Genomic DNA, 26619 nt, shown 5'->3' with positions numbered 1-26619 from the left:
TTTTTCAGATTGTGTACATATGCTTTGAGATGTAGAATAAAGTAGAATTAGCTGCCGAAAACCGCAAATTAATTAATTGTGGAATTTCAAAAGTTTCATGGAACAGTTTTTTTAAAAGCGTTTTTTATACTTGTTATTTTTTGGTTTGTTTAAGGTTCTCAAGACACTTCAGGGGTTCGAATTGGTACTCGAAAATACATATTCGACCGCATGCAAGCTCAGAATTTACCAAATTTGGACGAAAAATTAAACTCTTTACAACAGGAGCTTTTGTCAAGTGAAAAATACTCTGACGAACAGATATCAGCTCTTAAGCACAATTTTTCACATTTTAAATCACAAATCAAGAAAAAGTGGCTACAAGTACATAAAAAGGAAGATCTTTTCCTATCAAAGTACAAGTCTTGGTTGGAAGGAGATTTTGAATTAACTGTTGCAGCAATACCGAAACGATGTGGCCGTCCTCAGAAACATTTCAGTGACTCAGGTGAAAGATCTAAAAGACGCAAAACTGCAGAACACAGATCTACAGTAAAGGACAAAAACTTGATTATGCATCCTGCTTCAGTAGAGTTAATCAAAAGTGGAAAGAGAGATGCTTCTAAAGTATTAAAAGACATTCAAAACTCTCCGATACGTGCGACAAAATACAAAAAGACATTTTCAAACACTAGAAAAAAAGAAATGCACTCTTTATCACCAATGCAAGCATTGAAAATGATGATTGATGCTGATCTAACAAGTGCTCAGTACGAAGTTATAAGGAACACACGTAAAAAAATTTTTCCCTGCTACACACTTATTCAAAAAGCTAAAAATGAATTGTATCCGCCTACTGAATCTTGGTCGATTTTACATTTACTTATTTGGAAGTAGTTCTTTCAGCCCTTAAAGAACAAGAAAGATTGTCCCTGAAACTTATTTGTAAATGGGGATGCGACGGCTCACAGCAGTCACAGTTTAAACAAAAACTAACTTGGCATTTGATAATAAATAATTAAAACATTAATAATGATGTCTATTTTATATAATTTAACCTATAAATACCCAAAAAAAAAATTCATTTTCTATTTATTCTAGTACAAAATGGTTGTATCTTTAAAGATACTACGGTCATTTAAGGGTTAATAACATAATCGTTCAATAAAAAAAAGTCCATTGTCCAAATGATGTTGAATAAAAGTATTTAAGACTATAAAAAACGTTAAAATAGTTTTGGCCGCCTAGATTATCAAAATACCGGTATGTGCAGCGTTCCAAAATAGAGGTAAAAAAGAAGAAAATTCGATTCAGCACCCCTATTCTGCAGCACGCCTACGACCAAAGCAAAATGGAATAGTAAACAACTAAAGTAGCGAATGCAATACCTAAAAGATAGCTATTTCTCTTCCTCTCTGGTAATATGGACGTCAATGGTAAGACGACGAAAATATGAGATCCGCTTTGGTAAGCCAACCATCAAAAATATCGATAAAATCATGAGAATCGTTGAGTCAGACCGCCATGAGGGCACCTTCTACTTAGCCCAGAGGTTGAAAATTATTCAGAAGCTCAATTGAAATTATTAACATAAGGCTGGTCTCAAGAAAAAACTCAATTTGTGAGTATTTCATCAATTGACGTAAAAGAATATTTTCGACTCTGTACCAATTTTTGAAGCGGACGATAACTATTGGGTTGGGGCATAAGTTCATAGCGTTTTTATATTTTCTTTTATTTTACAACGATTTGTTTGCTGTTTAGCAAGGGGTAAATATTCACTCAATAGGACTCCTTCTGCTCTACAAAACTATGTTAATTGTATTTTCGAGCTATTTAATTTTTCATTACTGAGGCTTAGAAATGGAATACCCAGGAGTCTAAAATCAACAGTTTCGACAGCTGTTCTTCTTTGCTTTTCATCGAGGTCGAAAAGCTGCCGAAGCAACCGAAGCATCCCGGAACATTTACGACGTGTATGGAGAAGGTATCATAGGCGAGTCTACAGCACGGAAATAGTTTTCCAAGTTCAAAAATGGCGACTTTAAAGTCGATGACACGTACCGCAGCGGAAGAGCTTTTGAATGCGATGAAGAACGTCTCAAATAGTGAACGTCTCAGTCGTGAGTTGACGTACAAAATGAACCGTGATCATACCGATTTCCAATCACCTTCATTCAATCGGATTTACCGAAAAATTGGAAGTTTGGAAGAAATTCGCCTTCAAATTGCTGCTCAGGATCTCGTCTGGCATCGAGCAACTCGCGGTCATAAACTGCGCTTTTTGTACCGAATCGTCACGGGAGATGACGATGTGAAGCAAAGAAAAGAGTGGGTGGCTACCGGAGATACGCCAAAGACGAGAGTCAAGCCGGATCTTCATCCAAAGATCATCCAGTGCATGGTGCACTGAGAAAAGCTCGAAAAGAATGCCACGGTCAATAAGGAGCTCTACATTGCTTAGCTAGACTGCGTGAAAGACTATTCGACTGAAAAGATCTGATCGACGAGGTCAAACCATATTTCTTCACGACAACGCCATGCCCCACATTGCACAAGTCGTCAAATCTGCACTCCAAGACCTCAAATGGGAGGTCCTTCAGCATACACCGTATTTTCCTAACCTTGTACTGACCGATTACCATCTTTTCCGTTCTCTGTCAAACCTGGGAAGGGCGTTATCTTTGAGTACAAAGAGATCCTTAAAGAATGGCTCAACAACTTCTTTGACCCCAGAGCAGGCGATTTTTGGCGAAACGGCATCAACAGATTGGTCGAGAGGTGGGAAGAGGCTGTAAACAGTTACGGCGAATATATAATTGATTAATTTATTGATATCATTTTTTATTTTTTGTTTAAATAAAAGTCTTCGGTAAAAACGCTTCGAACTTATTCGCCGGTCTAATAGTAATATTTAGCTTTCGCTAGTTGACCCTGCACTGAAAGTGCCAAATTGAAAAAAAAAAAACGAAATCTGCAATACTAAATAACTTTCAAACTAAGCTGCAAGAGCGAAATAATCGCATTTGCATTTCGTAAATTTTTCTCTGCTCCTTTTGAGTAGCAAAAATGTGCAATGGAATTTTATGAAAAAAAGAAGAAATTTCATAAAGATATGTAAGAATGTACTTGTTAAATTGAAACAATTTCATAAAGTACGAAGTGAAATAGAGTTATTCAAGAACTTTTCATCACCCTGTGACCAACAAGGATATGCGCAAGTTAACAGCTTATAAATAAAATAATGATAAGCGTCCGACAAGTACTGGCACTGGTCAGCTGTACAACTGGGCAATAGAATTTGCTGACATTTTATTCTATACGTATAATTTGTAAATAAATATATGTATATGTATGTGTGTGTGTAAAAGTGTGTTTGCGTATGTGTTTGTGCACATTTCACAGCCTGTGTCAACAATATTGATTTTTTTCTAAATCACTTTTTGTTGTACTACTACAAAAACACTTTGTTGTTGTTTTAGTTAGTTGTTATTGCTTGTCTTTGTAGTTGTATTAGAATAATAATATTTCATATGACGTGCTGTGTTATGCTCACTAAGTATGTTATGCTATACGCTGCTCTGCTTGCTGCCAGCGTGTGTGGACAAGCTTTTGGTATTTATTTATTTTGTTTCATGTTTTGCTGTTTTTGTTATTGGTAATTCAATTTCACATGACATGACTTCATCGTTATTTCATAAATACATCAAAAACTGTTTCAGACGCATGCAAACTTGTTTAGTTGTGAATGTGGGTGCAAGCGTGAATTTATATATATACATTTATATGTATGTGTGTGTGTCTGTGCAAATACCACTTGGACTTGTCGCCCAGCAGAGCTATCCATTAATCAATTTTTGCACACGAATGGGCCATTTTTCATAAACATATGGGCATTTCCCTGAAAGAAAATGTCAACCAGGTATTCAAAAATTAATTAAAAAATTTAATTTTTTTTTCGAATGCATGAGTAAGAGGAGAATACCCCAATTGTGGTAGTATGTTGCAGTACTGACAGGTTGGTGTTGTGTTAAAAACTTAAATGTTTAATGCCTTAATCTCTCTAAATTAAGCTACTTCTAATCGCAGCATCGTATGATGTCATCATGTGATCTCATCATTTCATCTTCTCATTTGATCTCAGCTGAAATATTTCATGTAAAATGTAAAATCTTGATTTCATATTGACGCAAAGTGAACGAAAATCTATTAGTTTGTAACAATCACTCCCGATAGAATATTGAACAGGTACATGAAATGATCATGTGATGTGAACAAATGTTGTGATCCTATAATATGATCATACGATGAGATCATATGATGTGAATAAAGATTCATAAATTTAAGGAGAAGCTGTTGTAATAACGGACAGCCGAGTACAGTTAGTGCAAGCTACCTGGATAGACAAGTAATGTTAGACCAGTACAGTTTGATGTTAATACATTGCTGCCCGGTAATATTTTGCCGAAGTTTACTAGAAGACCGGTGATTTTAGACCTGAAAATTACTTTGGAAGACGTGTAGGAAAACTTCGAAAACTTTTTGAAATCAAATACATGTGAACCACACCTAAACGGCAAGTTTTTTTCTGCATTTCATTTGACATTTCTCAATTTCAGACTAACTCAATTTGAACCATGGAAAGATACACAATCGAGCAACGCGTTGAAGTTATTCAGGCTTATTATGAAAACGGGCGTTCAAATCAAAATGCATATCAAAGAAAATCATCTTAAGTGATGAGGCACATTTTCACCTCAGTGGATTCGTCAATAAGCAGAATTGCCGCATTTGGCAGAATGATAATCCAAGAGTGATTGCCGAAAAACCAATGCACCCACAAAGTGTGACTGTTTGGTGCGGTTTATGGGCCGCCGGCATCATTGGGCCGTATTTTTTCCCAAATGAGGGCGGTCAGGCAGTTACTGTGAACAGTGTTCGCTATCGTGAGATGATAGCGAACTGTTTATGGCCCGAATGGGAAGATATGGATGTGGACGATATGTGGTTTCAACAGGACGGTGCCACTTGTCACATAGCTAACGAAACAATGGCTCTTTTGAGCGAAAAATTTGATGGCCGAATAATCTCACGTCGCGGCGATGTCAATTGGCCGCCAAGATCATATGATTTGACACCGTTGCACAGAAAAAAATGATGCGATAATGTGATGTGATCATATGATGAGATCATGCGATTAATGCGCAACTTCAAATATGAAAACCTTTCTTATCTGAAAACTTTAAGATCACTTCGCTTGCGTTTCGATGGAAATACCTATATATACGAGGTTACGTGGAATATTTTTGGACTTTTATGCTCGACTTCAAATATTTTAGCTGTTATTCGCCAAGAATGTACGACATAGCCGAGTACGAAGTTTGATAATTAAAAAAGCTTAAATTATAAAGTTTCTTGTTTTAATTACGTATTTTCACAATTTTTTCCTTCACATGAAATTTTACCATCTACTACATGAGACCGCCATCCGTCTATCGGTTACTTCTTTCATTTAAGATGTATAACTTTTTAGATAGCTAAAATGCTTTGAAGAATTTTTATTGTTATTATTTTTTTTTTTTTGTACTTTTTTTTATTATATATATGCTTTTAGATGAAATTTTAGAGAATAACTCAAGAACTACTCCAAAAAAAACCATCTCTCAGTACATATTATCGCTCCTAGCCGAAGCGTAGTGGGAAAGCAGAAAGACTCCCAACGATTTCTGTCAGCTGCTATATGCCTAATTTCATTCCAGGTGGCGGTAGATGAGTTTTCATTTAGGATTGTGCATATCCATGTTTGTTATGGATTTCCTTGTTGGCTCCATTGAGAAGTCATTTTGGCAACCTTTTTGTCTTCTCTACGGAAAGTATGTCCAATCTAGTTCCATTTTCGCCTTTTAATTTCAAGATTGATTGGGCAGCTATCAGTGAGCGAAAGAAAGTCGGCATCGGAATCTGAAAAAAGTGCTTAAAATCCTCAAGCATTTATTGATAAACATTTGAAGACGTCTGCTTATGTGCTCGGAGGTGAGCCAGGTCTCAGATATACATAGAGGGGGACCGATGTTATGCAGGCTCGTTTTACAGTAGGTTTAGCTTATGGAACGTAGTACGTGCCGCCACATCAGACATTGCGTCACCAGATTTTGTTATTTGTCTACCGAGGCTACAGAACTCATCCAAATCTTCAATAATGATGTAATTTTCCTTGCAATGAGTTCAAGAGGGTATGTGTTTGTTATTTTTATTCCCATTTGCTTTGTTTTTGCGAAGCTTATTGCGGAATAGTTTCCATGTAATCTAGGATTTTTTAAGCACTGAAGTAGTAAACTCTTAGTGAAAAATTGTAAATTCAATAGTTGATCAGTTAAAAATACTGTCAGGGCTTATTCATAGTTTCTTTCAATTGATTAAAGACCGACCTTTAACTAAAAACAGAAAAAATCGGACCTTTGCACTAACATTTCCAAAAAAATATTCTAACGCCTGTAGTCAAAAACAAAAAAAATTTTTTAAATAATCTTTAAAATCGAATATCTCGAAATCTGTTAAGCTTTGCACATCACTTTTTCTAGTCAAATCAAACAAAAATTACCTAATTAATCGTATTCTTAGGAATCTAGTATCATTTTGCCCATAACCCTGTATAAGTATACTTGTATCGGGTGTTTTTTAAGCTGAATAAGAACTATATCGATTAATATGGTTTGACTGCTGAGAATGGCAAACTGTGTTGACATTTCTGTTCACTAAGATTTGGCAAGTCTTCATGAATCGTCTAACGACACAACAACGCTTCCAAATTGTGGAAATTTACTTTGAAAAAAAAAAGAATTATAATAATTTATTCGCGAAGTTCGTCTGTAGGGCGAAGTGTTGAAGAAGACGCCGAAATGTCGAATCGTCAGCGTTTTCAAACTTAAAAAGGCCTTTGTCTTTCGACTACGTGGAAAATTTTACGTAAGAAGCTTGGCTTATGTACATATGAAATACAACTCGTGCAAGAAGTGAAGCCAAATAAACAATAATTGGACTTTATTAGAAGTATATTCAGATTTATCTTTTTCCAATAACTGAAAACTTGTACTGATCGAATGGATCATGTAACTCATAGCCGCGGCGGACTTATAAAATAAATAAATAAATAATTTGTGCCGTGCGTCTCGATGTTTTTCCACAAATGGAGAGACCTAGAGTTTCAAGCCGAACGGCAAATGGTTTTTTATTAGTAGCTTTTTCATGGCAGAAATACATTCAGAGGTCTGCTATTGACTTGCTGAAGGGCGACCGTTGTTAGAAAAAACTTTTTCTATCATTTTGCTGTTACACCCACGGAGATTTGAACCTGCGCACTCCCGAATGGTAGTCACGCATGAAGGCTACGGCGGCCGCGACGAATATATTGCCGATATGAAATTCAAAAAATAAGTGCCGTGAAATTAACTACCAGATTATAATAAACAAATTCATTCCAACATTTCAAGTTCTCAAGTTCTTAAAAAACACCCTTTTCCAACATAAATGTATTTTGATTTGTTCACAAATAGTTGACATTTTCGCAAGCAAACATAACGTAACGCAATTGATTGAATAACCAATTGATTTAGTACTTTTTGGGGGGATCTCGATAAATATTAGAGAAATTTTTGAATTTCCATATTAATTTTCTATTTTTGTTTCATGTAATAAAATTTCAAAAATCAACTCAATACTTCTCTTTCATTTTCCCCGAATTGCGTTATAAATTTTATTTTCAAGACACAAATTCAAAAGTATTTCATTACTTCTCTTTGCCGGTTTGCTAGCTGCGCGTCAATTAAAGTTTTGGCAATATTTTCTGCAATCAGGCGCATTTAAAGTTTCGTGGCGACGATAAATTTTGTATCCAGTATTTCACCTTGTCCTTAACACCAACCAGCCTCACCCGTTCGCTGCACGTTCATCGCTGTGCTAAAGTGCGAGCAGCCTTCAGGAGTAATGGCGGCGGCAATTGCAGTCTAAGTAGGGGTAGGCCAAAACAAGTACGAGATTGTTCACAGCGTTGTTGCTACATGTTAATGTGATGCGACACTAAATACGAGCACCGGGGAAGCGACAGCATTTTGGTGGCATATTCCGTGGATGGGGTGCAGCAGAAGCATAGCCCAGCGGCAACAACGTGTCTTATGTGGCATGGTAATTGTGTGTGTGCAGCACACCTCTGGGCTTTTAAATGAGCCACTTGCAACTGCAATAGCGTATAGGGAATAGTGTTGTGTTGCGTTGAGTTGTATTGTGGTTGCTGCAACGCCAGCCCAATGCCACGTACCACAACTACTGTTTTGCGCTGCTTTAAAGCTTAACTCGCCATTGAGACTGCAATTTATTGCTTGCACCAGAAATGACAGCGGCAAGAACAAGTATAGGTGCCTACAGTAATTTACTACTCCTATAGCACTGTGCTAAATACGGGGTAGCAGCTTTAGGAGCCCTCGAGCTGCTTGAATTGATTGCTGTTCACTGATCACTGTTATTGGAGATTTCGCTGAATGGTCGCGTTTAAGTCTCCAAAGGATTCACTTGACAGCAAGGCAGATAAGAAATCTTGTCGCAATTCTTATATAATTTTTATTGTAAACTATTCAGAACTCATTAACTCAATTCAGAACGCCATTAACTCAACTTTTCTGGCCTAACAGAAAATGTTATGTTAACAGTGCCAGCTGTAGTACAAATGTTAGATATTCTCAGGATCAGAGTCATTCACTAAACTTGAAGTGGTAAAATCTTCATATGAAAAATTTACTTTTCTAATATTGAAAAATATTTGCAGCCATAAATAAATTAAATGCTTGGACTATTTGAAAAAAAAAAAAAACACTTGCTGAAGACCCTTTTTTCTTCTTCAGACAACCGTATTTTGTCATTAAGCATCCAATTTTTTGTTTTTTTTTTTCTTATTCCTATCAACTTTTACGTTCTCTCCATCTCAACTCAAAGTGCAATCAGGTTAAAACAGGCTTGCCTCTGCAGGCAATCTTTCAAGGGACATGGCCGCATTTTTCGCCAGTTAACACCGTATTTCTACGAAATTTTGATCAGATCTCTCTACCTACAAAATGGAGTTTGATGGTCGAGCCGGGGCAAATTTTCCAAGGAGAATTGGAAAGTGGTGATAATTTGCACCAAAGCTGGTACATCTTGTGACACTGACCATTCCAAAATGGAATCGGGAGTCGGAGCAGAGATTTTCTCTATTTCCAATTTATAATTTCCTTGAAATTGCCGAATACTGCTGATGTTTTCCAGACAGAAGTCTTTCCGGTCCTGATGAGCTTACCACGGAAGAGTCGACTAAATTGGTCTCAGATATCTCCTACCTGGTCATCGGCATACCCCTGAATGTTGTTAAAGGAGTACTGCACAACTTATTTCTCAGAAAAGCGAAGGACAGATAGGGCCCCATTTCTTCGTGTGCAATTTCGAAAACCCTTTGGCGACAGTACAATACACGAAGGACTTAAAAAATCGTGGTGACTCCACGCAATTCAATTCCCGAATTGATAGCTTTGTTTACCGGTCATTGGTCTATCAGCACACACTCAAAAATGCAAGGTTTACCATTTATTCCCGGAAGATCCTGTGCGCCTCAGGGAAGACTCCTGAGCACTTTCTCTGTAAATGTCCGGGTTTGACAGCTAGTTTATTAAGGTCACTGGGTGCTCCTTTGTTCGACAGCCTATGGTAGTCTGTCAATCTAAATTCCATCAATCTTCTCCATTACATGAACAGCTCTGGCTGGCTGTAGACATCTGCCTGTTGGAGGTCTCATACTGGTTAGTGCTACTTGGAAAGTGCCAGTCGTGTACTTCAACCATTTCATCTATCTAATTACTATGTATTTCGATTTGTTTTCTCTAAATATACAAACTTCTCGTCATTTTTCATTTTTTATTGCTTAAATTTGTTTTTTTTTTGTTGGGGAGTCAAATAGACATTTTTTGCCAGGGACTGATGCGTGCTAACTGAAATTTCGTTCTTGGCGTTCTTACTCCATTGGAGCCGTTTTCATAATTCCGCTTAAACCCAACGACTGCAATAATTCTTAATTAATTTTTTCACCAAATTTCACTAAAAATTGTTCCATCACTCGCTGCTTGTAATGGAAGTTACTCATTTTTACAACGCACTTACAAAAGTTGAATCAGTCATGAAACACTAATCACCGACTTCAAACTTCGAATTCTTCGAAACTGAAGGTAGGTAGCGTATTTCTATTCCTTTGTCTTTTCTCTCTGGCTATATCCAACATAAAGTATATAATAAGTATTTATGAACGACTAAATTACATCTCTTACAAGGCTAAGCGAATGAAAATCGCGAAACGGAGAAAATTTTTTTTTACTTAACAACTCCATGCAATTATAACTAATAAGTTTCCGTCAAAAGATATTTCTTTTTATCCTGATTACTCTTTTGCCGAGCATAAGAACTCTACAAGACTCCTCCAATGAAATAGATTAGATGTTATCGTTCAAGAATTGTGCCAGCTTGTGTTTATGGAAGATAAGTCATGCAGGTTAGGTCTTTTCAAGGTGTTCTTTGGTCGGGTGCGGCTTCTGCTTCCCTGAGGATTCCAATCTAGGGCCATTCTTGTGACGCTGTGGGGCAGTTTCCTAAATGCGTGGCCTAACCGAACTCCATTTCCTGCATGTTAGAAGGCATAAGATGGGCTGCTCGTTAGTTTGTCTCCAGAATACCCTTTTTTCATCAAAATACAGACAGCCTTGTTATGTCATCAACTCTGTAATTTCAACAATTGCAGAAAAACCAGCTACCTTAACATTATTGCATGGCAAATGCCTGATATTTATTATGTTGAGCCTGAATATTCTGCAAATTCTCCTCAAGCATTTGTTGGTGAAGCCACGAAGTTTCGGTGGGATCCTTTTCGTTCCACGTTTCACTTTCATATTGCAGAGTCAACTTGGGACATGCGTTGAATATCTTGAGCTTGGTGTTTCTAGAAATTTGGGAGCTTGCCCAAATTTTCCATAAACGCCCGAATGCAGCACTTGCGTTGCACAATCTGTTGTTGACGTCAATCGCTACTCCACCCTATGCTACTATGAAGCCATCAACGAACTCCTCTTCTTTGCCAAAAACTGTATTTTATGTAAGCTGGTACAAGTAACCAAAAGATATTAAATTTAAATTAGAATTCTGCATATTCATATTTACTACTTGTCACACAGCCATCAAATATTCACAAAATTTTTCTTTTCCACCAAAATTGGGTTTTTGTCACTTCTCTCTACTTTTTTAATATACAAAAATACCTCTTACACTAGCGCACTACTTGGACATATATATATGCTTATATATATAATATATATATAGTATATATGTATAAATATTCATATTCTGCCTACGTCCTTTAATCGGCCACTGAAAGCGAAAGTCACATGTAGGTGTGCCATATACAAGAATATGAGGTTATTAAACTTGTCTGCCAAATAACCAGCAACACAGTCAGTGTTGTTTCTACGAAACACGCTATACCATATATACCCATACACACGCGAATACACTTATACAAGCATATGTATGTAAGCACATACAAGCCTTTGTATCTGCAGACACATCCAGTGCTACTTATCATCAAATATCTCAGTCATCTCTGCTCATATAATGGGGTTGTTGCAATTTGCCGACACAAAAATGTCTATGATGAACTCTTCTTTATATAAGTATACGTATATATGGTATACACACGCACACACATCTACCATACATACTATTATCATATATTTATGCACAAAAGCTTAAATTGTTTTGATTTTGTGTGCTTGAAAGTGTTGCATTTTGTAACTGTCGAAGGCATTTTGAAGCACCTACTAAATAATGAGGTCAATATATTTCAGTTATAATTACTACGAACGCTCTGTAGTTGAGGTATGCAATAATGTAACTTTGCGCGTGTGTGTGTATCTGGCGTAAAACATGCAAAAGCTACAAGCACTCATATGGTAATACAAAGGATTCTAATGCCCTTATATGTGAGAGAGTAGACAGACAAAATGACATCAAAAGCGCTTGAAGTAGCTTGAAAATGGAAGCTTTTGCACTGTCGTCAAGGAAAGTAAGTGCTAATGAAAAACATGACAAATATGTATATAAAAGTACCTTGCAGTAAATTGCACAGGTTAAGAGCGCAACAGAACTAGCACAGGGAAGGATAGTAGTGGCCTACAAAATAAGTTTAAAAGCGCTATTTTGCTGATGCTGCGCTATATATTGGCAATAGTCAGACTTGGCAAACATTTTGAATGCTTTCAGAGATGATCTCTTTTTGGGGGACTTCTAAATAGCTTAAACTTTAACTCTAAAGCCCTTCAATACGATAAACGAGTTTCTAATTTTTTTTGGATAATACTAAATTTTTTTATTACAAAGTCTATAAGTCTAAACTTATAAATTCATACCGTAATTTTTTTTTCAGTCCAATTCGGCTCTTAGGTGAACTCGAAGTGACTAGTCCGGAACTAGTCCAATAAAAGACTATGCAATTTTTTTCATTGTAAGAGCATATTTATGCATACTATTTTTTCAGTAAAATTCGGCTGTTAGGTGAACTCGAAGTGACTAGTTCGGAACTAGTCTAAGAAAAGTGGGTAATTTTTTTCATTGTAAGAGCATATGTATGCATAATATTTTTTTCAGTCCAATTCGGCTCTTAGTTGGACTCGAAGTGACTAGTCCGGAACTAGTCTAAGAAAAGACTATGTCATTTTTTTAAGTTCCGAGACATTTGTGCATATATACTCACATGCACTAATATACTTACATATATATATATTCTTCATTAGTCGTGCAATGTTTGTGCTAGCTGATATCCTTTCATGTATTGTCGGGTTAGTGGCCCACAAGCGTGCTGGACTCACAGCAAATACCCTTATACTCGTATAAGCACCTACCATACATAAATATATACACATGCACAAGTTTAACTTATATGTTAGCATAAATTACACTTTAATAAATATGCTTTGGTGTAGACCACATAGATTTTCATTATCAAAACATGAACCTTGGACATACATTTATGCAGGCAACATCAAATAGAGCTTGGAACAATGATACGAGTAGTGCCAATAGAACAAGAACGAAGTATTTCAGGCAGCCTTAGTGGACTCACTTAAAGAGCAGCGGCAGTCAGCAGTAGTAGAGAGATGCCAAGGAGATGAAATGAAATGAAATGACATAAAATAAAATAAGATAAGCAGCAGTGCCAATAGCAACAGAACAACAAAATAATAATAATAAGAAAGAAAAAAGTAACATTGTAAATATGTGACAGGACGTTAAGTGAGGGACTAGCACCACGAAATGAACAACAAACTGTGAGCTTGAAAAAACACATGCTGTGCAACTGCTGCTAAAAGGAACAACGGAAAATGTGAATAAGTACAAAAAAATGTGCCATGTTTTCAAGCGGTTTTGTTGCTATAGCGAAAATGCTTATATATATATATGTGTGTGTGTGTGTGTGTGTGTGTGTGTGTGTGAGTATGTAAGTGTTTTGCACTACAAATACTTTCACATGTATTTATGTGTCATTTCAACATCGGAGCATCGGTTTGTGTGTTTATGTGTGCCAGCAACCGACTGTGGTGAGTTTCTCGCATTTATGACAACAGCTGCTCGACAAGTCACGCGGCTCAGCAAGTAAGCAGACCACAGCGGGCATCTATGAAATAAATACACACTTACACGGACACATACATGTGCGCCAACAATAATCAGCCAGCGGGTAGAGTATAAAGCAAGTATATTTATAGGGACTTAAGCATTTGACAAATGGAGCATGGGAGAAAAGTATACAAAGTTATATATATGCACACATACATATACACATATTTTAGTGCATGTAGTAAAAAGTAGTTCTTTAATAAGATATGAATGTAGATATCTATGCGGCATTCCAGAGGCACAAATCAGTTCGTGCTGAAATAATAGAACTGCTGAGTGTCATAAAAGAAATATTTGGTGAAATAAAAGTGAAACGCTTGCGAGCGCGAGAGTGTAAAAATAAAAGAGAAATTTCATTTAAAATAGTTTTACCTACAATAGATGAGCATAAAAGTCAGTGCTTATTTGTTAGCTTAGAGTAAAATTTCCCTGTTTTTTCTTGTGTAGCGCAAGCAACTCATACAGAGGTGAAACCAGATTTGCTCTCACCAGTTTTACATGTATTCTCGTATCTGGTTAGAGTGCTCGGCGGTTTGTGCTACAAATGAGAGCGCAAGATATTTTCTTAAGTTAAAGAATTTTACAGGCAAGCATATCTATTTTCATATTTGTGTGTGTATGTGAGATGGCAGTTTTTACACACTTATACATACATACATTTCATATATTACTTAATAATTACTTATTAGAGGAATTGAATTTTTTCCGGATATCAATTTTTGATTACGCAGTGCAACAAATTTGAATTTTTTCTATTGAAACAGAAAAACAAAAAATATAATCCTAAAAGTACAATATAGTGAAATACATTTTTTTAATCTATTTTTTTCCAGTGCCTCAACATTTTGAAATGTTGCTCATAGAAATCTTTATATGAAGTGCAGAAAGATGAACAAAATTCTAAAATTCTTGTTCTAAGTAAGATTCTTCTTCTTTATTTGCATGTTCGTTTTCGAACGTAAGCGATCGCACAATTCAACTTCAATTACAATTCAATTTTTTTTTTTTGGAATTTGAGATGTGTTTGGCGGGATTTTACATCCACAAAAAGCCAGGTTACAATTCAATTTGATTTTACAACTTAAAGTTTCCAAAAAATATTGTTTGTGATTTCGTTAAAAGCTTCTCTGTCTCTACAACTCTCTAATATTTTCTATGCCTGTCCAATATCTAAGATTACGGAACCATCATATTTTTTTTTCTTCCAATACTTCGTCTTATTTCTATTTTACCTTGCAGAGTGAGTTGCATCATTTTGTACTTGCGAATTCATAGAATATGCTCTAAGTAAGCAGTATTTCTTCTCACCGCCGTGAGAAGCTGCCTACTACGATTTATTCCGCGAATAACTTCACTGTTGGACACGTGATCAGTCAATGAGATTTTCAACATTCGCCTGTATATCCAAGCATCATGTTCATGTCAGCCACTTTAACAGTAAAAAGTAAAATTTCACGGTTATACATTTTGTAGAGCACTTGAACCCTTTAAATCTTTATTTTACGGACCAATTTGATACCTTTCCAGTACTTTTTGAGTGTCAAGCGGAGCAGAAATAATTTTTTTTATATTATACCTCAAATGGATTTTTAAGCTATTTGCGATCTGGTTTGTGATTTCTTTTGGAATTTGTAACTGTTTTCATATGTCATGGTTCTGTATGTTAGGTCATTATTAGGAATCATAGATTTCGCTATGGCTTAGAATAAATTGGTAGCTCAAAGAGTGGGCCAAGAAATGAAATTCATCCTAAGGTAGAAGAAGACCACTAGGATGGAAGGAGGGAGAGTAGGGTGTGAGGGGGAAGGTGAAAGGTGGAGCCTTGAGTATATGTGAATTACGAACGATGACTACGTTGCGGTTGCCTTCACCGATTTAAGCTGCTGATGAAGTTCATCAGATTTTTAATCTCAGGGCCTGCTATATCAGCAGGCGTAGCAAAGAAGTGATAGTTAAGATGCTTAAGTCATAGTTCCGTGAGTGCAGGATAGCTAAGGAAAAGGTGCGAGATGATTCCAGCTCATCCTCCATACAGCTGACGCAAAAAGGACTCGAGGTAATTCTAAGTTTCACAGCAAGCATACCTCGCGGATAGGGTTCTGTGAGAAAACCTACAAAATTCGAGAGCCGAGTTCCTGTTAACCTAAGAAGATCCCTCGAATACCTCCGATCCACACGTGACCAGAAGGATCTCGCGACCTTACAGGCTTGTGTAATTATCCAGCGCTCGCTGAGTTGACGCGAAGCCCTCCTCTCCAGGAGCAGAACGTACGCACTCAAGTGGATCCCTAACCTCTTCTTTCTTGGAGAAAACACCTCATAGGTCCCTTTCCTTGCCAGTTCATCCGCCTCACAGTTTTCCGCAATGTTGGTGTGACTAGGAATCCAAATGAGCCTTATGTAAAATAATTAAGTGAAGCCAGGCATTCCCTGACCAGTTTCGAGTACACCTGATTGAAAATAAATAGCAATTTAAGGCGTTAAAAATAGCCAACATTTTTGGATTCAGTCAGTGCAAAATCCCCACTCTTTAATCAGAAAAAAAGTATTTTTTTTTTAATTTAACGTGATAAATTTGCGAATATATTGATTAATAAAATAAAAAAATCACAGACTACACAAATTTTAGGGCTTGAAAAATTTACGAAAAATTTTATGAAAATGAATGAAAATATGCGGACGCGATGCAGATAAACGAGCAACAGATTGTGATTCAGTGACTAAAATACTTTAATATTGCGTAATAATTGTTCTTTAGTCAAAAACAAAAAAATTGAAAAACAAATCTTATTGCATTATATTTGCGAACATATTGGTTAATGAAAATATGGATTTTTCCAAATTTTATTGTAGATTTTACAAAAATTAACGAAAATTAAAAAAAAAAAAATTATAAAAAACATTGGCATGAAGGTTAAAAATAGGCAATGTGTTTGGATTCAGTGATGAAAAATGCTTTAGGTTTGCATACATCCACTTCTTTAATAAGAAAAAAAAACTTGTTGATAAGGAGAAGGATTTGAGAAAATATTGATTAAGGAAAATGCCCCTGTTTTCCAAAAAAATTAGATTTTACGAAAATTAAGACAAATTTTAATAAAAAAATTGTATATTATTTGAACGAGAAAATTATCAGTTGTTACTCAAAAGCCTTCAAATTTATTTAAATAAAATCTCAGAGTGGACCATTAAATGGCGCATAAAGCTAAATGGAACAAATTCGGTTCATTTAGACTTCACACAGAAGAAAATCCAATATCTGCCACTATACATAAAAGGCGTGCAAATCCCGTATCACAATAACGCCAAATACTTAGTTATGACACTAGATACCAAGCTTAGATGCAATGCTCACGTTAAAAAGAAAAAAATAACAGTTAGAAATCAGATTTAGATATACCTATGTACTGGCTTATGGGCAACCAATCAGCCTTATCCCTACACAATAAAATTTTTTCATATAAATAAGCAGGTGCTTAAACCAATTTGGACCTATGGGCTCCAGCTATGGGCTGCTTAATCTCAGCCAATCTAAAATCTATACAAAGATTCCAAAATATGGTACTACGATGCGCTGTTAATGCACCTTGGTACGTCCGCAACACCGATATCGAACACGACCTTGGCATCGAATCAGTTGCCACTTCGATCAACATAAACGCTAAGTCTCATATGGAAAGACTACGCCACCATGTAAATAGCGAAGCCTCAGCCCTAATTCATGCCGGTAAATGAAAAATCGCACCAACTCACGCAGTAGTCCTCTTCTCTGCAAGCCTTGGGCAGAGCATTATTAAATTTAGTTGTATTGCACAAAATTAAATCCAAATTGTTCGCTAGTTTATAATTTATTAACTACTTACAATGTAAATAATAATAATAAAAAAAGTAGTTACCAAAATTTTAGATTTTATAAACATTTAAAAAAAATATTTTAGATTTATTGAACAAGAAAATTTTCTGTTTTAAAAAAAATTTTAGATTTTACAAAAATTTTATATTTTACAAAAATTTATAAAAAATTTTTTGGGATTGCATAGTTCTTTACGAAAAAATAATATAATTATAATTAAAAAAAATAAAACAAAAAAAAGTAATACGAACATGTCGGTTCATAAAAATATCATTGTTTTTACAAAAATTTATAAAAAAATTTCTATATTTATTGAGTAAAAAAATGATCAGTTTTTACAAAAATTTTAAATATTAAAAAAATTTAGAGCAAACGCCTTGAGACTGCATAGTGCCGTTTCCTTAGCCAAATTAAAAAAAAAAATATATAAAAAAATCCTAATGTTAAAGATTATAATACAGAATATGCCAGCCATTAGTTTATACAAATATCTTAGTTTTTGCAAATTTTTGATTTTATAAAAATAACAAAAAAATTTATAAAAAAATTTATAAAAAAATTCTTATATTTATTGAATGAGGAAATTATCAGTTTTCACACAAAATTTATAACAAATATAAAATAAAAAAAATTATAAAAAATATCCTGAAGTATTGGCGTAAATGGGATTTAAAATGCTTTAGGATTAAATAGTCACCTTCTTTGGGTAAAAAAAAATAAAATTAAAAATAAAAAAAATTAAAACTGCGTGTTTTTCTGAATATTTGTGCACCGTTGGTTTTTATTGCTAAAAAGTTCGATTTTTTCAGTTTTTGTTTTTTTTTTTGTGTTTTTATTAAATTTTTTTTTTTATATTTTTATTTATTTTTTTGTTTTTTGGATTTTAATAGAGGTAGCTTAGTAAATTTATTGCTTGGTGCTTCTGTTTCGTTAGTTAATTTTAGTTGATTTTAAAAGTCAGCCAATTTGGTGCCTTCAAAACAAGCATGAACATATCAAGAAGCTCACAGCATTCGCACAATAATAACAATTTTGTTGCGCGCTCGGAGCGCAATGAGGCAAACACAAATTGCAGTGAAATTTTTGGCTATGTTGATGCTAGCAACATACTTGCCGAGTCCTTTTGCCATAAAAATTTACCTCGGCGCTCCAATTTTTTCCCCCAACCACTCGATTTACGAGCGTGCACTCGCTCTGTACGCTCTCTCCAACGCACACTTTTACCAAAATGCGTGTACGCTCTTTGCTGGCCTGCGCTTACATTCGTATTTTCAGTAGCCACTCGCTAGCAAACTCCGATGGGCATAGAGCCCATAGGCAGGCATTCCAATTCACGGCGTTGGCGAACCAAAATACTACCACTCTGCTACTCTTCGCATTAACAAATATACAACACTCAGCGACTCTACTACTTTGTACTATAAAAGGTTGACTCAGTATGCCAAGCAGTTCAGTCTTCGATTAGAACGCCAATGTGCAGGACACGTGAACGCTATAAGTGTTGTAGACGAACGCGCAGCGAAGCAACTTAAACGCACATATAAAAGCAAAAGTAATTGGAAGAAGAGAAGAGAATTTTGCAAAATTAAGCAGAGCACACACAGAATTGTTTTTGTATTTGAAGCAGTGAATTTGATATGGTTTATAATAAATAAATAATTGAAAATTAAAATTACTTACTAATTTGTGTTTTGTGCAAATACAACTTTTCGGGCGCGTCTTTGTTTAATAACAACAATAACAGCAGCAAAACACAAATAACAACACTGAAACAAAAAAACCAAGCATACTTCACGTGATAAACGCATCAGCTGCCGAATAGCCGAAGTGTATGTTAGTATCTACAAATTGGAACTCTCATAAATGCCACGCCACGCCACGCCGCGAGTGACGAACAATAGTGCTTGCCAAGTGTAACTTGCAACACAAATGGAAATTTATTGGCATTTAATTCGATTTGATTAAATGTACATCATTAACATTGTGGCAGTGGTAGATTGCTAGCGCACTTGATTGGCAGCGGTTGCACGCAGTGCCCAGATACAGCAGTGTGTTTCCGGAAAAAAAGTATTCCTTGTGGCAAGTACGGTGCGGTGTGTATGTGTTTGTGCGAATTTCGCTAAGTTTTACGAACTCTACGAACTGTAGTGAATGCCGAAAATAGCAAAGTAATGGTCAAAGGACACACATATAGCGTGTCACATCGCCTAATGGACGACACGAAGGAGTAAACGACGAAGTGGTGCAATTTTTGTATTCCACCGCCTTTGTTTTTGCCTTTTGTGCTCTTGTGGGCAAACGAACAAGTAGCCACTTGCCACTGTGTCAAATTAAAGTAGCAAAATGCTTCGTGTGAAATAACGCGATAAACATTTGTGGCAAGCGAACTTTAACGAGTGACGTCGCACGAAACGCTGAGTGAATGGGAAAAGGGCCCAAAGTTAATGAAGTTTAATGAAATTAGAAAATGTTTAAGTAGCAAGTAAATTTAAGCGAACAAAACCAAAATTGTGAAAATACAACTGCTTGTATGTATGTATGTGTGTAGGTAAATAAACAGCTTAGCAACATTTTTCAAAAGTTTTAAAGCAACGTAGCCTCAAGGCAGTGCTGAAAGAGCAAACGTAGTGCTTGCAAATAAAAAAAGTGGCATGTTGCATGTCGCTTGGTGTTGCAAGTTTGTTACAAAGTGTAAGCCGTGCATGTTGTGAAATGTTTAATTAGAAGCGTGGCAAATTGAGCTCAACTGGCGTTGAAGGACCTCGACTGTTGCAAGCGCTCTGCATACCCGTGTTGTGGCAAGTGTGTAAAATGTGTGATACTCAATGCAAGTAGGCCACATAAAGCAGTAGACGCGTATAAAATGCGCAAAATAAGAATTGCAACAACTACAAAAACAAGAACACTAAACATTTGAGGCCCAGCAGTCACAAAAGACCTCAACTACCATTTTCACAACTCCTTGCAACACAAACCTACTACACGCATATACCCACATTTGTGATTACTGCAACATTCTGCACCTAGTTTTTCGTTTCTTCCTCAAACACTTTCACAATGGCCATCTACTACTTACAATCACCACAACAACAACACCAGCTTAAATCAACACAAAAATTCTACCAATACGCCACAATTGTCGTTTTGCTGCTGACGCTCATAGCTGGCGGCAACATGCAACAACAGCAGCAATTGATGCAACAAGCGCCTAGCTTGCAGCAACAGCATGTCCCAACTGCAAAGCAAGCACAACCACAACAGCAGCAATCGCAGCAAGCGCATCAGCAACACTCGAACGCCATTATGGGCGAGGCGGGTGTTACGAACTCCCAGCTGCCACAACCGCCCACAGCCACACATTATGGCGGTGCCAATTTGCAGCCTGGCGGCATGGTGGGTGGCATGCTAGCCGGCACAGCTGGCCAGGATCCGCGCTACGATGCGCCCGACGATTGTCACTTTCTGCCCGCCGCTGGACCAGAGCACCCCGAAATTGCGCTCACCTGCAATCTACGCACCGTCAATAGCGAATTCGATACGACCAACTTTAGTGTAATACCAGCTGATCACACGATAGCGTTGCATGTGCTGTGCAACGATGAAATAATGGCGAAGAGTTCGCTGGAGGCGCGCTCCTTTGCGCATTTGGTGCGTTTGCAGGAACTCTCCATACAATATTGCAAGCTCGCTAAGTTCAATCGGCATGTGCTGGAGGGTTTGAGCCAGCTGCGCAATCTTACCGTACGCACACACAACATACTCTGGCCCACAATCAATTTCGATATTGAGGCCGATGCTTTTGCGGTCGTCAAGAACTTGGAGCGTTTGGATTTGTCATCGAATAATATTTGGTCGTTGCCGGATAATATTTTCTGTGCGCTAAGCGGTTTGTCCTCGCTGAATATGAGTGAGAATCGCTTGCAGGACGTGAATGAGTTGGGTTTTCGTGAGCGCAGCAGGGAACAACAAATGACTGGATCGGAACAATCGACTGTGGCTACACCAGAGGTGTCCACCAAGCGTCAGCAGTCTATCGGCAGCAGCAGCAGCAACAGTAGCTGCAATTTGGATTTGGAAGTACTGGATGTGTCTTACAACCATTTCGTGCTGCTGCCCGCCAATGGTTTCGGTACGCTACGCCGTCTGCGTGTGCTGCAAGTGAACAACAATGAGATATCCATGATTGCCGATAAGGCATTGAGTGGCTTGAAGAATTTGCAGGTGCTCAATCTTAGCTCGAACAAAATCGTCGCCCTGCCCTCTGAGCTGTTCACCGAACAGGCTGGCTCAATACAGGAAGTGTACCTGCAGAACAACTCAATTAGCGTGCTCTCCCCGAAACTGTTCTCAAATCTCGATCAACTGCAAGCGCTCGATTTGTCCCACAATCAGATCACCTCAACATGGATCGATCGCAACACTTTTGTTGGACTCATACGTTTGGTGTTGCTCAATTTGGCGCACAATAAGCTCACCAAGCTGGAGCCGGAAATCTTCACTGATCTCTATACTTTGCAAATTCTCAATCTGCGTCACAATCAACTGGAGAACATCGCCGCCGACACATTTGCGCCTATGAATAATCTGCATACACTGTTGCTCTCGCATAATCGCCTTAAGTACTTGGACGCTTATGCGCTCAACGGTCTGTACGTGCTGTCGCTGCTTTCACTGGACAACAATGCTTTGATTGGCGTGCATCCCGAAGCGTTTCGCAATTGCAGCTCTCTGCAGGATTTGAACTTGAATGGCAATCAATTGAAAACTGTGCCGCTTGCGCTGAGAAATATGCGTTTGCTGCGCACAGTTGATCTTGGCGAGAATATGATCACTGTGCTGGAGGACAATGCATTCAAGGGCTTGGGCAATCTCTATGGTCTACGTCTAATAGGCAATTATTTGGAGAATATAACAATGAATGCCTTCAAGGATCTGCCCAGCCTGCAGATACTCAATCTGGCCCGCAATCGCATTGGTGTAGTGGAACCGGGTGCTTTCGAAATGACGTCGAGCATACAAGCGATACGTTTGGATGGTAATGACCTGAGCGAAATTAATGGTTTGTTCAGCAATATGCCTTCATTGCTGTGGCTGAATATCTCTGATAATCGTTTGGAACACTTTGACTATGCGCATGTGCCTCATACTTTGCAGTGGCTCGATCTGCATAAGAATCGCTTGGGCGAACTTTCGAATCGTTTCAGCTTGGACACACAAATACGGCTGCAAACTTTGGACGCGAGTTTCAATCAAATACAACGCATCTCACCCTCTTCAATACCCAACTCCATCGAACTGCTTTTCCTCAACGATAATCTGATACACATTGTCGATCCAGATACTTTCATGCACAAGACGAATTTGACGCGTGTCGATCTCTATGCCAATCAAATCACTACGCTGGACATTAAGTCCTTACGCATACTACCCGTACATGAGCTGCGTTCGTTGCCTGAGTTCTACATTGGCGGCAATCCCTTCACCTGCGACTGCAACATCGACTGGCTGCAGAAGATCAATCACATCAAGTCACGTCAGTATCCACGCATTATGGACTTGGAGACCCTCTATTGCAAGTTGCTGAACAACCGTGAACGCGCTTACATACCACTCGTCGACGCCGAGCCGAAGCACTTTTTGTGCACTTACAAGACGCACTGCTTTGCTGTTTGCCATTGTTGCGAGTTCGATGCCTGTGACTGCGAGATGACTTGCCCGACGAATTGCACCTGCTTCCACGATCAGACTTGGTCGACGAATATTGTCGAGTGCTCCGGTGCTGGCTATTCACAAATGCCACGCAAAGTACCCATGGACACCACAGAGCTGTACATTGATGGCAATAACTTCGTTGAGCTTGCGGGTCATACTTTCCTGGGGCGCAAAAATCTCGCTGTGCTGTTTGTGAATAACTCCAATGTGCAATTCCTACATAATACAACTTTCAGCGGCTTGCGTAGACTGCTCGTGCTGCACCTAGAGGACAATCACATTGCTGAGGTGCGTGGCGATGAGTTTAGCAATCTCGAGAATCTGCGTGAGCTCTATCTACAGAATAATCTCATAACCAGTGTGGGCAACGGCAGCTTTCAGGCACTGCGTAAGCTTGAGGTGCTGCGTTTGGACGGTAATCGTTTGATGCATTTCGAAGTGTGGCAATTGGCGCTCAACCCTTACCTCGTAGAAATCGGACTTGCAGACAACCAATGGAGCTGTGAATGCAGTTACTTGATGCGCTTTCGCGCTTATCTTTCACAGACAGCAGAGAAAATTGTGGATGCGGCACGCGTCTCCTGTGTGTACAACAATGCGACCAGCGTGCTGCGTGAAAAAAATGGCACCAAATGCACGCTGCGTGGCGATGAAGTCACGACCTATGCACATGCCAGTGAAATCGAACATTTGCTCCCCCTGCTGCTAGTTGCCACATGCGCCTTCGTTGGCTTCTTTGTGCTCATATTGGGCGTCTTCTGTTATCGGCATGAGCTCAAATTGTGGGCGCACTCGAATTGTCTGCTAAACCTGTGCTATACGGGACGCAACACGCACGGCTTTGTCGAGTCGTTCGACAAGGACCGGCTCTGCGATGCGTATTTCGCCTACAGCTTGCAAGATGAGCACTTCGTTAATCAAATATTGGCGCAAACCCTTGAACATGACATTGGCTATCGGTTGTGTCTGCACTATCGTGACGTGAATATCAATGCGTATGTGACGGATGCCATTATTGAGGCGGCCGAGAGCGCCAAGCAGTTCGTATTGGTGTTATCGAAGAATTTCCTCTACAATGAATGGACACGTTTCGAATATAAATCAGCGCTGCATGAGATGGTGAAGCGCCGCAAGCGTTTGGTCTTCATACTCTACGGTGACTTGCCGCAGCGAGACATCGATATGGATATGCGCCATTACTTACGTACAAGCACTTGCCTCGAATGGGATGACAAGAAATTCTGGCAGAAGCTGCGCATCGCTTTGCCGCATATACGCAAGCGGCCAATGACCGCCAATTGTCTCGCAAGTCGCTCGGCCGTGAACATTTACGGTCCAACGCATGAATACCAGCCGGCAGGGGCCAACACCGTAGGTGGTATTGGTGGTGGGGTCGGTCTACCTAATGGGCATCTTAGTGCGGGCACCGGCGCTGACAAGACTCACTACAATGATTGCAACAACTATGCGACCATTAATGACTGCGGTGTCGGCGCGCGCGGTTACGCGCCCATACCCACCGCCACTGCTGCTTGCAAATTCAATACGCTCAATGAGCTTTCACACAAACTGCACAAGAATGATTTACTGAACAACATAGGCGGTGGTGCAGGTTGCATAGGACTGGGCGGTGGCGCCAAAACGCTCGACCATCATCATCACTTGCGACCACATCAGCAGCACGAGTACGCCGTGCCCGCATACTTGGGCGCGCTATCTAACGGCCATGTCGGCAGCGGCAATGCACCCACCTATGATAGTGTCGACTACGCAAAACAACAGAAATTGAGCGGCAGCAATAATTGTGACAACTGTAATGGTGGTACGCAAAAGCGCGTCACAAAAGGTGGCCTACACCCCAGCTTTTCATCCAATTTTACCGCGCCGCCCAACGGCAGCATCGGTGGTGGCGCCTGCTACAACAGTTATAATTGCAAGAAACCTTGCAATTGTGGCGCGCGCAAGCATCCTGCGGCAGCTAGTGAGGATGGTATCAGCTGTCGTTGCGGTAATGCAGGTAGCGGTGCGGCAAAGGACACACTCAATGCGGCCACAACTGCGACGACAACTGCACCCGCGACGACTGCGGCAACGGCGATAACGTTGACGAATAATACCTGCAGCAGTAATAGCAGCAACAACAGTCACAGCAGCAGCAGTGCGACCAACAGCAGCAACAACAGCACCAGCTCAGCGGGCAGCAATAATCGTCAGACAACCGAACAACTGGCCCACTACGAATCCAGTTTGTCGCTGAACGACAGCGCAACATTGAATGGGCCACTGTGGGCGTAACAGCAACTAGATTTAGATGATGGCAGTGTTGCGGGCGGCAAGACGCGCTTGGCGGTGTGCTTGAATGTGTAAGCGATGCAAACGCAGTAAAAAATTGTATGTACTTTTAAGTGTGTGAGTGTGTTTGTGTGGGTGTATGAATGCGAGTGGGAGCACACATACATCTAGAGAGCGCGTCAAAGCGGTAAAGACAGACTGTGTAACCAGTGAATTTAATAGCGGGCGTATGTGTACACACATACAGATGAACGAGTATGCATCCTTAAGTGGTGCGCAAAGGCAGCTCTTGAAGGCAGTGAAATGAAATTGTTAAGGGCTCTCGCTGCAGTAGCGCGCTTAGGTAGTGGCAACTACTGATGTCACTTACAGTGGGGCATATACTTAGCAATTTGTAAAAATTCAAAACCAAATAATATAAAAAACTTAAGCAAAGAAAAACAAACAAACTACGTAAAACCGCTAATTAGTTATACTTAAATTATTATTAATATCTAAGCACTTAGCAATGCGAGGCAAGCAGAAACAAAAAACTCACTAGCATTAGATATATTAGTATGTCGGTGTGCTTGTGTGTGTGTGTGTGTGATTAATGTATATTTAAAGACATTTGATTTCTTTTTGGACTTCAAAATAGCAAAACGAGAAATATTAAAATATAAATGAAAAAATAAAAAAATTGTTAAATAGACTGATAAAATTAGTTACGTTTAAGTTTCTTATAAATAGTAATGATTAAATACTAAAAAAAAGACAAGTAAAAAATTTTAGGTGTAAATTAAGTGGAATTGTAAAATAAAGTTGAAAGTTTATTATTGGCGCTTATTGAAAGAAAATAATGTTTTTTCATTAATATTGGCAAAATTTGCAGGGAAGTGACGTTTCAACGTGCAAGAAAAATTAAAAATAGATATCAAATAAATTACAACTGATAATAAATTAATAAAATCTAAAATGCACACAAGTAAATTGTGAAAGAAAATTCACCACTGAAAATGCAGCGACTGGCGTAGTGAGTGTTGCGGGCAATTTTTGTTTTTTTGGAA

At 38.5% G+C, this 26619-nt stretch overlaps 1 protein-coding gene across 1 annotated transcript; it reads left to right on the top strand.

The window, feature by feature from the left end:
* The first annotated feature begins 20626 nt into the window (after nucleotides 1–20626).
* On the top strand, nucleotides 20627–25645 carry LOC129242128 (toll-like receptor 6). The gene has a single exon (XM_054878686.1). The coding sequence runs from the start codon at nucleotides 20627–20629 to the stop codon at nucleotides 25574–25576; it is 4950 nt and encodes a 1649-aa protein (XP_054734661.1). The 3' UTR covers nucleotides 25577–25645.
* Nucleotides 25646–26619: the final 974 nt, after the last annotated feature.

Source organism: Anastrepha obliqua, chromosome 3 (assembly GCF_027943255.1).
Source record: "Anastrepha obliqua isolate idAnaObli1 chromosome 3, idAnaObli1_1.0, whole genome shotgun sequence".
Lineage (NCBI taxonomy): Eukaryota > Metazoa > Arthropoda > Insecta > Diptera > Tephritidae > Anastrepha > Anastrepha obliqua.
This window is presented reverse-complemented; position numbering and strand designations above follow the sequence as displayed.

Bases quoted from the DNA above. Each gene is read 5' to 3' on its own strand.
- LOC129242128 (XM_054878686.1), top strand. From the start codon at position 20,627: ATGGCCATCTACTACTTACAATCACCACAACAACAACACCAGCTTAAA.